Source organism: Miniopterus schreibersii, assembly GCF_964146895.1.
Source record: "Miniopterus schreibersii genome assembly, chromosome: 17".
Taxonomy (NCBI): domain Eukaryota; kingdom Metazoa; phylum Chordata; class Mammalia; order Chiroptera; family Miniopteridae; genus Miniopterus; species Miniopterus schreibersii.
The window spans coordinates 32,985,752-33,003,506 of NC_138117.1; the positions used below are offsets into that span (position 1 = coordinate 32,985,752).

Sequence of the window (17,755 nt, forward strand, 5' to 3'; positions counted from 1 at the left end):
CCCCACTGGATGTTCTTAAGGTCACACTCCAAACTTGTTTTTTGAAGTGATTTTTTTTTTTTCCTGGAAAAGTGAATTTTATTTTTTTAGAAGAACTTAAAATTTTATTTTTCAATTACAGTTTACTTTCAATATTTTGCATTACTTTCAGGTGTACTGCATAGTGGTTAGACAATCATATGCTTTACAAAATGTTCCCTCTGATTATTTCCAGTACTCACCTGGCGTCATACATAGTTATTACAATAGACCACATTCCAAACTTTTGCGCTGTTCCAGAAACTGCAGGAATCTTTTTCCTGTAACATGCTTTAATAAGAAGGCTTAACATTGTGCTCCCTTGAAAGGAGAAATGCTTAAAAGAATTCCGTTATTTATCATAGAGCCTATGTTGAACCGAGTATTCAGAGCTGAGAGGCAGTAAATTGATAACTGTTGCAAGAACTTATGCTCAAAGTCATCAGGATTTGTGGGCTTTAGAACTCGTGAGGTTGGGGAAATCCTACTGTAGATGGCCTATAAACCAAGAATTCTGGTTTTTATAATGGGAAGTACCCTAATCAGCTCTATATGTTCATTGCAAATACGGACAACTCAGAGAACTATAAGTGTAAAGTGAAAATCCTCCATATCATTCACTCACCAAAAATAATCACTGTGTTAACAATTTGGCATCTTTCCTTCCAGATTGCCAGCAAGTAATAATGTGTGATTAACACAAAATGGGTACCATGCGGACTAAAAACTTTTTTTTTTACTTTATCAAGGAATCCATGTGTCCTTCTGAGCCAATATATGCAATTCTTTTTTTTTTTTTTTTAAGTTATAATACGGTGAGATTTTAGAGTGACATCCCTGTCTAAAACCTTTCTTGATGCGGACGTACTGAGAACGAATCCCCCAGCGCCCCCTTCTCCCCCGGATCCCGCGTACTCTGCGCCCTACGCGCTAAAGCGTCGCTCTCCGCACACGTTTCTCCCGCTCCGCTCGCACGCATCCAGCCCGCAGCGTCTCCTCCGGGGCCCCCGCGGCTGGCAACGCGCCCCAGGCTGGAGGAAGGGCCTCCGACTCCCCGCGGAGTCTCCAGGGCGCAGCGCTTTACCGACTCCGCTCCTCCCCAGCTTCCTCTCCGGGTGGCGGGTCCGTAGCCTCCGCCCCCCCAGCTAATCAGACACCCGCCTTTACCACCGCCCCCCGCGTCCCGGCCCCGCCCCCCGGAACCCGGCCGCCAGTCCGGCCCCTGGCCCCGCCCACCGGGCTGGCTCCTCCTACCTGGAATCGCGCAGCCCTCCACGCTGGGAACTCAAGGCGCTCACCCCACCCCGGCTCCGCCCACTTGGCCCTGGCTCCACCCTCCCGGAACCCACCGCACGTGCCGCGCCCGCAGGGCCGCCCTGGGCCCGCCCACTCAGCCTCTAGCTCCACCCGACGGAACTTGAACCGCCCTCCGGGCCGTGCGCCGGGAAGCTGCGCCGCTCTCCCCGCCCAGGCCCCGCCTCCCCATCGCAGGCTCCGCCGCTCGGGAACTGGCCCCGGGCTCCGCCCACGCTGACCGGAGCGCGGGGCGCTGCGCTGCGCCGGCCGCGTCCCCGAAGCCTGCCCGCGGGGCTGCGCTAGACGGCCCGCCCCGGCCCAAGCCCTGGTCCGAGCCGCCATGGAGGGGGACGTCCCCGACGCTGCAGCCGCGCAGTACCAGCCCGCCAGCCCCCCGCGGGACGCCTGTGTCTACAACAGCTGCTACTGGTGAGGGCGCGCGGGCGCAGCCCCGGCGTCGCAGGGGCCCCGCCCCTTCCGGTCCCTTCCGGGCGCGCGGGGTCGGCACTGGCGGCTCCTCTAGTTTGGCTGGAGGAGGTCGCGGGACGGGCAGCCCCGGTCTCCGGAGTGGACGCGGTCATGGGTGGGGGTGGGGCAGGCGCGTTTCTCGTGGAATGGTCGGGTCGGCGGCGCATTACTTCTGCTGGGACATTTCTCAGCAGATTTCGGTGCTTGAGGGCCAGGCCGGGGGGCTGGAGGCGGAGGGTGGACCGGACAGAGCCTTTTGGAGGTTGCCGAAACCTGCGTGGTTTCACACTGATGGGAAGGTCGTTTTAATTTTGGAAGATAAGGCAGGCACAGAGGTTTCGCAATGACTTACGCAGGTCACCCGTTGGTAGCAGCCCGGCATCCAGTCCAGACTCTCGTGTACCCGCAACCGTGGTCTTCCCACCGCCGTGTCCTTGTGAGAAGGGTTATACTTACGGGGCACTTGCTCTCTGCCGAGCTCTGTGCTGGATGGTCTGCGTGAACGAATTCATTGAGGTCCCACAATTACCCTCGGGGCGGGTACCATTGTTATCCCCACTTTAAAAATGAGAGCACTGAAGTAACGTTGAGGGCCGCGTGGCTTGTGAGTGAAGGAATGGGGGTTTGCAGGTAGAGTCTGGCCCTGGACTCCGCCGGTCGTGCCGGTCCTAGGCCCCCTCTGGCTGAGTCACCGCTCCTGCCACACGCCTGCTCTTCCCTTGCCCGTGTAGGGACTTCTTCCGCGCTCCAGTCCCTGCACAGTTGTGAAACCTCAGGGCCATCTAAAACTGCCTTTCCCTCCAGCTGGTCACCAATCTAGTGCCATCAAGAGCTCTGTTCAGCTCTGACTCTAGGTCAGGCCCAGTGCCAGGTTTTTCCATCCGTGCCTAGGACACAGGTTCTCTTATCATATCCCTAATTTTTTAAATGAAAACGATGAGTCACAGAGAAGCGTGTTGTTTGCCCAGCATGACACATCTAGCAAGTGGTAGTCCTGAAACTGGCACCTCTGTAATGCTGGAGTCCATGCTTAACTATTGCACTTAGTTTCCTCCCAGCCTCTCACCAAAATCCTATTAGTTCCTGTCCCTAATGTCCATTCATTGTTTCATTCATTCATTCATTCATTCATTCACTCACTAAATGTTTATTAAGCACTTGGAGTGTGTAATGCACAATTCTAGGCACTAGGAATACAGCAGTGAACAAAACAGACAATGCCCCTGATCAGATCTCCTGGTTTTTGTGTTTCGGTTGGGATATTTAAGGAAGACATTGTTGGTAAAGTGATATTTGAACAGAAATCTGAAGAAGAGGGCAGTGCTTTGTGGATATTGGTGGGACAGTCCAGGCAGGGGGAACAGCAGGGGCAAAGGCTCTGAGAAGGACGTACCCCTTTGACTATTCTAGGAATAACAGGGAGGCTGGCACAGTTGGAGTGGAGCGATTTGGTGGAAGAATGGTAGGAGATGAATGTTTCTTCAGCAGTTCATCTTTTAGTTCCTTCAGCCATAGGCCAGACTCTCCTTGGCTAGCTGTTGGGGGCCTTTTTCAATTTTTTCTTACAGGCCTTTTTGCCCAGCTGTTCTTGGTCTTTAATTTTAGCTGGCCATTCTGCTCAAGGCCATTCTGAATTTGAATGTGCTGGAGAGTCACCTGGGAGCTTGTAAAACATGCAGCTCTTAGGGTCCCACCCCAGAGTCTGGATGTATGAGCAGCATAGTGGAGGAATCTGAGTCCATCGATCACATTTTGAGGAATAGAGGCATAGACAATAAAGTCTATATCCTGAGTATAGCAAGTCCTCTAAGATCTGCTCACCGTTCTGTTCCTCCAACCTCATTTTGAACCTGCCTTCTCTGATCTACTGTAGGGTTTCTCAGCCTTGGCTCTGTTGATACCTTGAGACTGTTAATTCTTTGCTGTGGCGGCTGTCCTGCGGATTGTAGGATAGGTAGCACATCCCTGACCTACACTCACTAGAGTCCTGTAGCATCCTCTCCCAATTTGTGATCACCAAAAATGTCTTCAGATATTGCCAGATTTCCCTTGGGGGCCAGATTGCCTTTGATTGAGAACCAGTGCTTTGCCTTGTCTGAACATACCTGGTTGGTACACCTTACTGCCTTTGCCCCTGTGAGTTCTAACTTGAAATAAATGCCACCTCTCTTTCTGTAAGCTTCTGTCAGATGTTTCTTATGTTTGAAGACCCAGTTTAATGATGATAGTAGTGGTCAGTATTTGTGTGGCACTGTGTGGTTTGTGGAACGTTTTTCCTGTCTGTATGCTTCTCTGACAAAACCCATCACCAGTAACCCTTGCAGAATCTTGGCCCTAATGCTGCTTTGTTAGCTTTTCTGCTGCCGAAATAATCAACTGACAGGTTGAGAAATTATTATCATCATTCCCCACTTTTTCTAAACCAGTTAAATGGGTGCCAGGACTTACATTACATCTGGGGCTCTTCCTATTCCAGTGTTTCCAAGTATATGAGACGCTTTGTTTTAGTAACATCAAAAGTTTCATGAGATCTTCCGACATGATATTAATTGCACTCTTGAAAGAAAAAGGACAATAGAAGGGACTATAAATTCAGTATCTCATGTTTAAATTGTTTTTTCCTGTGTAACATTTACACATATTTGAAAAAATAGGCTAAATGTGTCCAAACCACATATGTGTTCAGCCTACCAGTAGTGCTTATGGTACATACGGCTTAATGAACTTTTTGCATTAACCCTGTGTGTGTCCTTGGGATGAGGTGAGGGGGAACAAACAAGAAAAAACAACTGACCTGTCCCGCCTTCATCTTCCCCCGTGCCTTAAAATTAGTGATTCCCTCTTCTGTGCTTTCTCTATGCATCTTTTATGGCCTTGGATGCTTGCTTATTTATGGATCTGTATGTCTCCTCTCACTGTCTGTAAGCTCTAATTTATCATATCTTCCAAGCACTTAGCATAGAGTTTTGTACATCACAGGCTCTTGAAGATGTTTGTGGTCCACTCTCCAGAATGTCTATAGGCAAGACAGACAAATGTCTTCTCAAAACTTGGTCTTAGAATGTCCAGATTTAAAAAATGTTAGATACTACATGTTATATGCCCCATTGAAACAGTACATTTTTGTTGCTCCATACTACGCGTCCTGTTGAAGTAGTTAGTAGCAATCTGTTGTTACTTCTATTGCCACTTTTTCCATAAGGTTTCTTAGGTATTTTAGATAAAAACAAAGTCATAGGAGAAAAATACAGAAGTTCAACTTTGTTGCTTTAAGCCTGGTTGTATGAAACATTGAGACAAGGGCAAGACTTGTAAATTGAAAGTGTTTATTTCCCTCAGTGCCGTGTGTGCCTTGCTTCATTTGTGGGTAGCATGGTGTAGGTGGCTGGAAATCAGGTTTTGACAGATTGAGTAACGTGTGTGAGCAGAGTGTTGGTTGGTGTAGCTCATTTTGAGCAAAGGTACTGTGTGGCTCACTAGAAAAAGGAACCCAGAGGCTGAGCTGTGAGTACTGCCAGCAGTGACTGCTTGCCTGTGCAAGAGTGTGACTGTGGCTACAAGTGTACCTTGGTTTGACACTGGGCATTGCTTTACTTAGGCAGTTTTGACCACTGCTTCAAATAACTAAAGGCCTCTCATATAGAAGGGAGTTTTGTCTGGGGCAGAGATGTAGGAAGATGGATTTCAATTCAGTATGAGAAAGAACTTTCTGAAAGTCAGGACTTCTTCCCTACCAGAGAGACTTGAGGAATCACGCTCACAGAGGTTTCCTCCAAAAGAACTAGACATATCACACAACTGCCCTGATCCTTTCCACTCAGGAGCCCTACTACCCCGCACACCCATCCTGTCCCATTCTTTAGGGAGCAGGAAACTGATGTTACTAAGATGTATTGAATATTTTTATAATATAATGTGATTATACCCATTTTACAGATGAGAAAAGCAGACACTCAGGTCAGGATGTTCAAAGCTTCTTACCTTTTACATAGCTGATTTGCAATTCCAGCTGTATCTCAAGTTCCTGGATCCAATGCTTATAGAGTATTAAACATTCTTTTTTTTTTTTTTTTGTAATTGATTTTTAGAGAGAAAAAGAGGAAGGGAAGGAGAGAGAGAGACATTGATTTGTTGTTCCACTTATTTACGCATTCACTGGTTGCCTCTTGTATGTGCCCTGACCAGAGATCGAACCTATAACCTTGGCTTATCGGGACAACACTCTAACCAACTGAGCTACCAGCCAGGGCTTATAGAATATTGACATAGCATCTCATCAGTTATAAAATGCCTCTTTACACAAGCACTGCTGGGGGAGGTAATGAACTGTATGTCTGCAGAGGGGTCCACACAGTGTAGGTTGGATAACAGCTTGTTGGGGATGTTTTAGAGGAGGTTCAGATGTTAGTGACTTGTTTGATGAGATGGTGTTTAAGGTCTCTTCCAACTGTTTTATGTCATCATCAGTCTTTTGTTCAGATCTGAAAGACACAGTGTTCTTGCTTAATTAGTAAACAATTACTAATTTAACAATTATTTTATTTCAGTGAAGAAAATATTTGGAAGCTCTGTGAACACATCAAGAACCATAACCAGTACCCTTTAGAAGAATGTTACGCTGTCTTCATATCTAATGAGAGGAAGATGGTAAGTTGGTGAGTGACTGCAGAAAGAAAACAAGAAATTTAGAAGCTAAATATAGAGCAGGCTTAATACTATTTTTAAATGTGCTTTATAAAATATATCAACATTTTAAAGTTTGTGGATGAGATTATTTTTCCTTCCAGGGTACAGTTCAGTTAGTAGAGTTTAGTCCCTCACTTGTAGGTAGGGAAATGTATGATGGTATGTTCACACAGATTAAATCCCCTTTCTTTAGAAGTTTAAATGGAACTATAGTGAACATGTATGAAGTATTTAAAAAAGTAAGTCCATGCGCAGCCAGTGTGGTTCAGTGGTTGAGCATCAACCCATGAACCAAGAGGTCACCAGTTCAGTTCCTGGTCAGGGCACATGCCCAGGTTCCGGGCTCGATCTCCAGTAGGGGGCATGCAGGAGGCAGCTGATCAACGTTTCTCTCTTATTGATGTATTTATCAGTCCCTCTTCCTTTCTTTCTCTTTCTAAAATCAATAAAAACATATCTGTCTCTCTCTATATATATATAGATATAGATATCTGTCTATATCTACCTATATCTATATATATATATAGTAAGCCTTTCATATTTTATAAAGCACGTTCGCAAGGTTAACCTCATTTGATCATAATGGGAACCCTGTTCCCTAGGAAGTTTCAGACAGCTGTCTCCATTTTATAAATGAGGAAATAGAAACTCAGGGAGGTTTCATGAATAATTAAGTGGTAAAGCAAGACTTGAATCTGCTAGGCCTCTCATTTCTCATTCAGGTCTCTTTCTATGCTCCAAAGACCATCATATAATTAATTTTTGCTTTTTCATTTTTAAGGACACTTAGAAATATTTGGATTTTTTACCCATTCATTCTTTCACTTCAATTGTTGGTTCCTTCAAAATATTTTATTTTTCATGTATGCTTTGCTTTAAGGAATTTAGTAGTGGTTTAATTAAAATCGTGGCTTATGAAATTTATTGTTTTTGTAGATACCTATCTGGAAGCAGCAGGCAAGACCTGGAGATGGACCTGTGATCTGGGTAAGATGGTCAACACAGAGAGCGTCTGATGCCTTATTAGGACTGTAACCCCTGAGTGGTCTCTATATTTTGGTAGAGCAGAAATGATAGGGCAGTAGAGAAAGGCTATGATAATTATAAATTCACTTGAGAATAGATGTTATTTGGCCTAAGGTAGAAGCACTTATAGGCATGTTTATTTTAATTTTGAAATTATTACAGGAATGGTTTTAAATGATCTGTGTGGCAGATATATTTGTGATTTCCCAGATTCTTATTCTTTTAGCACTGGAAAGAACTTTAGCAACATCTAGTCCAGCTGCACATGAGAATTATCTGGAAACTTAAAAATGCTGTACAGGGCCCTGGCCAGTGTGGCTTATTTGGTTGGGCACCATCCAATGCACTGAAAGGTTGCCAGTTTGGTTTCCCATCAGGGCACGCCCAGGTTGCAGGCTCGATCCCCAGTAGGGGGTGTGTAGGAGACATCCAATCGATGTTTCACTTTCACATCGATGTTTCTGTCTCTGTCTCCCTCTCACTTCCTTTCTTTCTCAAAATCAATTAAAAAAAAAAAGTGTTCAGGTTTCTGATTTAGTTGATCTAGAGAAGGATTCAGGAATTAGCGTTTTTGGCAAACTCCTGAGTGAACATGACTGGCATTGGAAAAACATAGATCTGCTCCAACCCCTTCATTCTTCAGGTGGAGAAGCAAGGCCAGAAAGGCAAAGCGAGCAGCTCGAGGTCATCTAGCTGATCAGAACTGGGTCTCAGGCCCAGGTCCTTTCCAGTACGCATCTGTGTGTCACCTTAACCTGGCCCCCTGAAGAGCAGAATTGTTTATACTAGTAAACATGAAGATACAGTAAAAGAAAAACTCCATTCATGATAATGTAACAGACATCTAGTTTCTGATACTTAAAATAAGATATCATTTAAATTGGCTTCATTGATTTATTTAACATGGTTATTGGGTATGTATTATACACCAGGCACAAAATAGGCTAAAATCCTTGGCTTCACGGAGCTCACGTTCTTGCCTCTTTCATGAGTAGATGATGTGTTGCTCTGACACTAAAGCCCAAATCCAGCAGAGTTGAATTAGGAGCGCGAGTTTAGAGTCAGGCACAGTGGCGTTAAGCCCCAGTCTCCCATTGATGGGCTGTGTGAACTGGATGTGTTATTTACCCTCTTTTTTCAGTGTCCTTTCTGATCAGTGGAGTTGTGAGGCTTAAATGAAATAATGCATGAAGCATTATCCAGGTGTCTGGTACTGGTGTTGGTGAAGAGTTAGCTTTTATTGTTAGCAACAGTGCATAACCGCTGTTGCAAACTGTCATCTGCCCTAGAAGTCATCCTCATTGCTGACCCATCCAGCTGATTTTGAGTCATGGTCTTGCTTTTTTAGGGAAACTCGCAGGGCAAGGACTCATGGTCATGTCCCCCTTTTCTTTCATTCATTCATTTATTATTTTCAATATGTTTTTATTGATTTCAGAGAAGGGGAGAAGGAAAGAGAGAGAAACATCAATGATGAGAGAGAATCACTAATCAGCTGCCTCCTGCACGCCCTCCACTGGGATCGAGCCTGCAACCCAAGCATGTGCCCTGACCGGGAATCAAACTGCGATCTCCTGGATCATGCGTCAGTGCTCAACCACTGAGCCACGCCAGCTGGGCTCATGTCTCCCTTTTTAAAAAGCACTTACCAAAAGTAAAAAGACATTTACATACACAATCTAGTTAGTTCTCCTGGTATACTCTGAGGTAAATGTTACAGTTGCCTCCGTTTTATAGAAGAGGAGACAGGCTGGAAAGTGGAAGGGCTGAGGTTTAAATCGGCAGCCCAACCTGTGTGCTCTCCCACCTCCTCCGCTCTATGCCATCCTCACTCCTGCAACAGCTGACTTGTGTTTCCTGCTCACTTCTTTGGGAACTCCTTGGAGGCGAGGAGCTGTCTTTCTCACCTTTGTGTCTATATTTCAATAGCATGGTTTCCACAAATAATAGGGAGTGTGCACTGCTAAACAACTGTAACGTGAGTTAGGAGATGTCAAGAGAGAAACAGATTTTGGATAAGGCAGAGACTGCTGCTGGCAGGGGATGGGCGAAGATAAAATACAACAGACTTACGGGGAAGAAAGCCTTTGAGGAGGAGCTTGAGCGATGGGTATGGAGAGCGGTGGGGAAGGTTGCTGCAGGTGGAGGGGAACAGGATGAACAAGCCCAGGGGAAGGAAACTGGACTGTTACAGGGGAGCTGCTGCTCATCTATATCTGGAGGCTCCGATCCATTAGGGGGAGGACAGGGAATAAACATCCATTTCTGATGCTATTTCTGCCTTACGAGGATAGAATTGGAGCCAGAGGAAGCACTTTAGGCTCTGATGGTTCAGCATCTCTAGTCTCAGTGAATTAATTATCTTTCCCACCTCACAGAGTCAAATGAAATAACATTTGAGAAAGTGCTTTGTAAGCTCTAAAGTACTAGAAATGTAAGATGATACTATGAAGTTATACTGCATAATGTGACTGAACTTTTTATCTCGCAGTGCTGTTCTCTGTGACAGCATCTTTGTGCTGAGGAGCTCAGAGCAGTAGACTGCCCTCCCATCCCGTGATAACCTCCCTGACATCCCTTCCAGCGGTGCCTGGTGTCTGGGAGTGAGAGAGAATTCGCATACACGCTGTGACTGTGCGCATGAAGCTCTCTTTACTCCTTAATGGTTACACATGAGGTTTTAGGTGACTAAAAAAACTCCTGAAAAACTAAAACCCAACATTTTTCTTTCTTTTAACTACAAATATAGTATAGAACAAGAAATTAAAGGCCCCTTCCCCTCTACAGACTATTCTCAGACAGTCCCCTTTGTTAAGAGTTGGAAGATAGTCTTGCAGACTTTCTCTGGCCTTCTGACTGTGCATGTGTGTCTTTATATACATGTAGTTTTAAAAATAATACACATATTCTGCAATTTTTCTTCTTTCATCCAGCTATATAGCATCGACATTTTTCTACTTTCCACGTAAATTTGCAAAAATCTTCTTAATAGCTGCATAGTATTCCATCCTGTGGCTACATCATGGTTTATTAACCATATTCCTCTTGGTGGACTTTTGGTTGTTTTTGAATTTCCATTGTTATACACAGTGCTGCAGAGATTTTCTTAATATAAATATAAATGTAAGTGTAAATATAAATGTAAATATAAATATAAATATATATAAATATATACCTTTCCATGTGTATGGCCTTTTTTCTGTAGGGTTGATTCCTTGAGGTAAAATGTATATGAACATTTCTGCTGTTTACTTAACTGTTTCCTGTCACTGGACATCTGGTCTATTTTTAGTGTTTTGTGTTTGCTTTATTTTATTTTGCTATTATAAAGGGCTGCATTCGTCTTGTATCTGTTTTTGGTGCTATATATGCATTACATGTAACGTATATGGCCTTGTTCACCATCACAAAGTAACTTGGTTAACTTCAGCAACTCTTACGTCTAGGATTACCATGTTGTCTTGCTGCATGTTTCAAGCAGAGGACAGAGCTTCATTTATGATCTTGACACTGTCCTGCCGTTTCCCTGTCCCTTTGATGCTTATGTGGAAGATGCCTTTAAGTCTGATGAGGATATCCATCCACAGTTTAGAAGGTGAGGAAATTCATGGTGAGTTTTCTTACTTTCTGAAGGAAGACCTTGACAATTATATAGAGTTGTTTTGTTTGTTTTTGCATTTGTTTTATAAAGATGACTTGTCTTGGCATCACCATTGAGTTGATATTTGAGAATGATGTGCTACTCAGAAGATTAAAAATATTTTAACGTTTTAAAGGTTGTCCATCATATAAAAGGTTGGTGGTCTTTTAAAAACATGTGTGACAAGATCTCAGACATTTTCTTAGTCATCTTGGGGATTTCTCTCATACTCTTGTTTTTGGGTGTGTGTGTAGGGGGTTGTGGTGTGGGAATGGGATGCCTTATGGTACCAAAATTGAGAAGGCTGTCATGGCAGCCCCTGAAAATAATGTGTTTTGTCCAATACACAATTGAGTAAATAATGGCAACCAGATGTATTTCATGCCTTTGTAGTTCTGGATTTCATCTGATCCTTTCTCATGGCTTCTTTAACAGGTAATGAGCCGCACATATATTTGCATATTACTAATAGTACAAAAATGCCTGCATAGTTTTGTGCATGTCAGCATGTCATAGAAAATGAGTCTATGTAAAAATTGAGTTCGAATTTCAACTGTGATACCTCCCTGAGATAAATGAATGCTGATTTATCTGCAGGAAATTTAGAGTTATCCGTGCAGATTCTTATTTGAAGAATTTTGCTTCTGACCGATCTCACATGAAAGATTCCAGTGGGAACTGGAGAGAGCCTCCTCCATCATATCCCTGCATTCAAACTGGAGGTGAGCCAAAGATGCTTCCTTAGAGGGGTTTCCAGTCCCTGTGCGGATCAGCATTTTCCCTTAACCAAGGACAAAAATCTCATTGTTCTTTGGGTAAACTCCCTGAATAGTAAGGAGGTAAGATGAATTATAGTTCTGTGTATTTATTAGATTCAGAAATTGAGGCACAGAGAGCAGGACTGGAAGGCATAAGAACTCATAGAAGAGGAAAGTTGTTAAGGAGTAGACTGTGACACTTGCTAGAGCATTGGATGTACATACTGCTGGGACACTGGCCTTCAGGAGATCTGCCTGTTTGTGTCATTTAACAGTGGGACTAGTAGCACCTTGCTGTGGTAGGGTTTCATGTTATGGTGAAAAAAAATCACCAGTGCATCCTTGTGACGTATGAAATGTCATTTCCCCGGCACTAGAATAAAATCTGCATTATGGAGGAGGTGCGAGCTAGCAGCTTTTATTGTACCACTCATTTCATTTATGGGCCTTTAGGCATCAGTCCAGTTAATAATTTCTTGAGATTTGAGTAGATGAAGGGTTCTTCACCCTATTACTATTGTTTGGCATTCACATGGGTTGAAACATTATTCATGGTTGAGAGTAATTCACAACATTGCCTTTTATTGATGAGGTCATCTCATCACATGGCTGATGCTGTCGGTGTGAAAGTGCTCTATAAGCTGTGCAACAGCCGGAAAAATGGGACAGAAGTATTCAAAGTTCAGCAAGGCAGAAAGTAACAATATATTTGGCATCTTTGAAGGGAGTGAACTAGGAGGATTCAAACCCTTGATTTTTGAGGTTCTCTGTGAAAGGCTCTTGTAATTTTTAAAATTTATATTGGAATTGCTTTTTGGTCCACCAGCCTGCTTCCAGCGCTCAGCATTAGAAGTGGGTCGCTCCTTGGTTAGGAGAGGGCTTCATAGGTCTACTTTTCAGTCTTGGACAGCCTGCTCTAGAGGGCGTGGTCTGGGACAATGTGCCTTGGCAGCTTCCCATCTCGTAGACATGAGCACTAATTCAGAGCCTTGTGCGTAGTAGGCGTTCTGTAAATACCAGTCCATCAACCCTGGTCCTCTTCGAGTCATTCCTTTGGGCTTGATGACTATGACCCTGTAATAAGTGCTGTTATGTGTCACGCTTTGTGCCACCCCTTTTACACATTAGTTTAATTTACTTTTCACCACAACTCACGAGTCAAGTTTATTTTCCGCATTGCATAGATGAGTAAACTGAGGTGTAGGAAGGTTAAGCCCTTTGCCTAAGGTGCGTGGCTAGAAAGTAGCCGGGTCAGCACACTGTGCTTGAGGAGGTTTTTTTTAATCTGGAGGGGGTTCATCAGGGCCTCCTGAATTTGAAATTGAAACTAAAAGGAATTTGCTCTGCAGTGTGGGGTGAACATATTGGTTTCTCATGTAATAATTTAACCACATTGTAATGTTCTGTCTTGGTAAATTCATGACTTCAAACCTTGTATTTATCACAGGAATACATCCAGTGGTAGGAAGTGGGAATCACTTCTAGCTAATTAATAGTGTTTTTTAAAATGTTAAAAAAAGGTTCAAGAAAATATCAAACCTTAAATTAATGCATGTTTTAGATATTTTTTTAGCGACTTTACTTGGTCCCTTTCATTTATTGACTCCTATGACTTAAAATTTAGTACATTTAACATGTTGTGCATTGTGAAAGCCTGTATACTTAATAATTTTCATGGCCATGCGTCTGCAGGACCATTGTTTTCCATTCAGCATTTAATGTATTTTAAAGACAGGAACTCTTTTCCTGATAAGAAGGAAGCTGAGATTTACAGTCTTATAGCCTTGCCCTAAAGACTCAGTTCCAGCACCAGCTGCTGATGACTCATTTTTAAGGACATTTCCCAAGTCTTGGGCTGAATATAGAGTGCACCAAATTTTGTCTTCTCTTCCTGAGCCCTTTGCTGCCTCTTGTCTGCATATTCCTCTCATCTTCTTGCTCTCAGGTATGTTACAGTAACACTGGCTATTTGGAGCTGAGCTTGAGGGCGAGTATTATGTAAACCAAAGCTACTGGGCCTCGTGGGGAGATTATGGGCAAAATCTTATTTGTTGCACATTGATCTTTTAACAATTTTGAAACTTTCATTTTTTTATACGTTCCTATTTTAAGTAAGAATACTTGAAGATAGTAATCTTTTTTATTGAATTATAATGAAAAGTCCTAGAAAACAAATATATCGTATTTCAGAAGTTGAGGTTTCCATTAGCAATTTGTTAAAAATTTTAGCTGACCTACTTACCAACTTATGTGGAGTGTGGCATCTGTCCTAGGTAAGCAAGAGCTTCCGCCCCGACTCTCCTTGGAGGTTCTTGTCTTTCCTTTATCTCCGGTTCCTTGGCCTGCCTGCATCCCCAGCTCTCCTATGACTTCAGCAAAACTTCTGGTGTTGCTGATTATCTAGCTGTTTTTGTTGTAAGGATGGACTTTTATAATATATAGAGTCCTTTCCAACTCATTTTTTTTTTTTAATCCTCACCTGAGGATACTATTTCCATTGCTTTTCAGGAGAAGGGGGGTGGGGGGAGAAACATCAGTGTAACAGAGACACCAATTAGTTGCCTCCTGCATGCGCCGGGACTGGGGCCAGGATCGAGCCTGCAACTGAGGCTCCCTTGGTTGGAATTGAACCTGAGACCCTTCAGTCCGCAGGCCGATGCTCTAACCACTGAGCTAAACCAGCAAGGGCTCCAACTCATTTTTGTTTTCTTGTAATTTATTTGTAATTGTATCTCTTTTGTATCCTCTGAATTTCCTGTAAATTGGCAGTTTGGTTATTCATGCATTTTTTTATTTAACTTTTTAGTTTGAAATAATTTTAGTCTTCTAGAGAATTTGCTAAAATAGGACAAAGTTCCTATATACACTTCACTCAGATTCTGAATATCTGAATAAACTGTATTGTAATTATTGAAACCAAGAAAATAATATAAATGATACAAAAATATTGACATAATAGTATTAACTGATGGACTTTATTTAAATTTTGCAAGTTTTCCCACTCTTTTTTTTTTTCCCAGACCCAGGGTATTAGGTTTAGGAGTACTGGTCATTGATTTTGTAGAGCATCCCTCATTTTGGGTTTGTGTGACGTTTTGTCATGATTAGATTGAGATTACACATTTGCGACAAAAATACCACAGCAGTGATATTGAACCCTTACCCATTTGGCCTTCTGGGTTGTTTTATTGCTGTTAAACCAAAATTGTGCTTTCAGTGGATATTTCTTTCATGTGTTTTTTTAGATTCCAAAATGAACCTGAATGACTTTATCAGTATGGATCCTGAGGTAGGGTGGGGAGCCGTTTACTCGCTGTCTGAATTTGTGCATCGTTTTGGCAGTCAAAACTACTGAACTTGACATCTGGATCCAGAGCCGTGGCGCAGTGCTGGGACGTGAACAGTAAACTTCATGGTACATTTGGTTTGGAATTGTGTTTTCCTCTTTTAATTCAATTTATTTGAAACATGAATGAACAAAAAAATAAAAACATCTTTTTTATATGTCAGGTTGAAACTTGATACAGTGTATATTTGCCAAGATGGTCCTATAGCTCATTTGTTAAAATGTGATGAATTATGCCAGTAATTGCTTTTGTTGTGATTGATGTGTAGACTTTGTGTCTGTTCTGGGTGTTTCGTTTTTCTCTAGCTACACTGTAAGCTCCTGGAGGGCAGGGCTGTGGCTCATTGCACAGTGAATCTCTAATACCCATAAAAGGTGGCCATACGATGTTTGCTAGTGATTGTGTTGCTGCTTGAAGAGGGCTGATATTGTGAGCTGAATCAGCAGTAAGTATTAGTCTTTTTGGACTATTAAGTTCTTTAAAAGGATTGCAGCCCTCTCAGGCTTGAGTGTTGTTTGCCTATTTGTATGTTTTTTAAAAAAAATAAATAAAATGGATTTAAAATTAATTTTGTTTTTAAAGATTTTGTGTCACTTTTGATCATCTGAGAGATGCCCAAGAATATCTCAGTTGTAGATGGGAACCATTGCTTTAAAATACATTTATCAACCTTCCTTCTTAAAGATGTGTCGGAAATTTGGCTTTAATCATATAATTCTAAATAAAATGTTTGGCGTTAAACCAGCATATAGCAGTAGCTCTCATTCATGCCTTCATTATTCTACTGTAAAAAATGAGCAGTTTCTGCCCTAGCCAGATTTGCTCAGTGGTTAGAGCATTGGCCCACATACTAAAGGCTCTTGGGTTCCATTCTGGAAGGTTAAGGGTATGTACTTCGGTTGCAGGCTCCATCCCTGGCCCCGGTTGGGGCACATGTGGGAGGCAACCAATTGATGTGACTCTTACATCGATATTTCTCTCTCTCATTGTCTCTCTCCTTTATATTCTTTCTGAAAAGCAATGGTAAAAATTTTCTTGGGTGAGGAATTTAAAAAAAGAAAAGCAATTTCTTACAGCAAGGGTTTCCAAGCTTTGGATCTTAGATGAGTTTTCTGCTTATTAAGAAACTTTAATTTAATATAAATTTCCTGCCTTGTTCTGTGGAGGGACAACTGAAATCATTTACTCAAGGATCAACCAGTGTAAGAAAATATCATGTATCCATTTGGTTCAGCCGGCCAGGAAGATTCTGGGAGAAAGTGAATGAATGTTTGTAAGAGGAATACAAATAAGTTATTTTATAATTTAGAGCTAAGTATAGACCTCAAACTTGGATATCTTGTTGACCTTCAGATGTTGATTTTAAAAGTATGTGACTAAAATGAAGAAGGTAAATTTTGGCAGGCTGTACCATGGGAATACTTTGTCCTGAGCAAAATGTTTTAGGGGGACCAAAGGATGGTTATCTGATTTACAAATTGCATTTTTAGTTTTTTGTTTGTTTTTTGTTTTTTTTGCTAATGTATAAGCAGGTTTTCTATCTGGTATTCAAAATTATGTCTAGTGCAGATAAATCAGACAGTGTGTGTCTGGCAGTTTGAACTTCTCAACCACCTTGCCTTGAAATTGAAAGTCCCCATCTTCTAACCAGGATAGGAGCAAGATTTATGTTTTAAGCCTGTTAAACTATCCAGGGGCCATAGTCTTGACTTGTTAGAAGCAATAGAGAACGTTTGTTGTTTTCTCTATCTAGCGCTCCTATAGTGCCCTTTGGAGGAACCCCTCTTCGCACATTTTGTATAGTCCTGGTGGCCCACAGGTAAAGGCATATAACTTAAGCTGGGCCAGACTTGGACCCCAGCCTTGGACAAGTCTAAGAAGGACTGGTACAGTGTTCTCCAGATTTGCTGTGTTGAGTTCAGAGAGGGACAGTCTCTCTCCATCAGGATTGCTAAGCTAAGGGCCTGGGAGTTTGGGATTCTGTGGGCATCTTGCTGCCACAGGACAAGGGCCTGACCGCAGAGTGCAACCCAGCAGTGCTGAGAACAGAGCCACAGCTCCAAGGACATTTCTGAATTCCTGGATCTCTCTGTGTTTCAAGCCAGCTCCAACTTTTGAACTTTCCAGTTACATAAACCAGTGGATTCCTTTTTCTCTTCAGCATGTGTGAATTGGATCACTGTCAGTTTGAACTGAAAGGTGGGTTGGTTTTCTTACAAGATTTTTCTTCAAAGTTGTTTATTTTATCAGGCTTAAGAATTGTTACTTTTGTTTTTCTGTGCTTAATTTTTCTCTGAGGTTAGATTTGCTTCTCTTTGTGTGAGAGAACTGAATAAATACTGCCTGGAAAGAGGAACTTTCAAGAAAAGCAGGGGACTAAAATAGAATTTGTAAGTCGACTATGAAAATAAGAGAAATAAGCTAGGTATATCTCTGAGAATCTGACATACAGTGGAGCAGGGATGCAGATACAGTAATATAAAGTGGTTCCCGGGTCAGCACTGACTATTCCTGAT

The 17,755-nt window shown here is 42.5% G+C and overlaps 1 protein-coding gene across 2 annotated transcripts; it reads left to right on the forward strand.

Moving 5' to 3' along the window:
* Nucleotides 1-1,423: 1,423 nt before the first annotated feature.
* NTAQ1 (N-terminal glutamine amidase 1) lies at nucleotides 1,424-15,989 on the forward strand. 2 transcript variants are annotated; one of them, XM_081116768.1, is made up of 7 exons: nucleotides 1,450-1,743; nucleotides 6,330-6,429; nucleotides 7,405-7,455; nucleotides 10,941-11,089; nucleotides 11,528-11,569; nucleotides 11,732-11,856; nucleotides 15,138-15,985. In XM_081116768.1, exons 1-7 carry the CDS (start codon nucleotides 1,655-1,657, stop codon nucleotides 15,245-15,247), a joined length of 666 nt encoding a protein of 221 aa, XP_080972894.1. In that variant the 5' UTR covers nucleotides 1,450-1,654; the 3' UTR covers nucleotides 15,248-15,985. The 2 variants fall into 2 exon arrangements, with proteins under 2 accessions (XP_080972895.1, XP_080972894.1); XM_081116769.1 differs by lacking the exon at nucleotides 11,528-11,569 and having other exon boundaries at nucleotides 1,424-1,743; nucleotides 15,138-15,989.
* The last annotated feature ends 1,766 nt before the right edge of the window (nucleotides 15,990-17,755 follow it).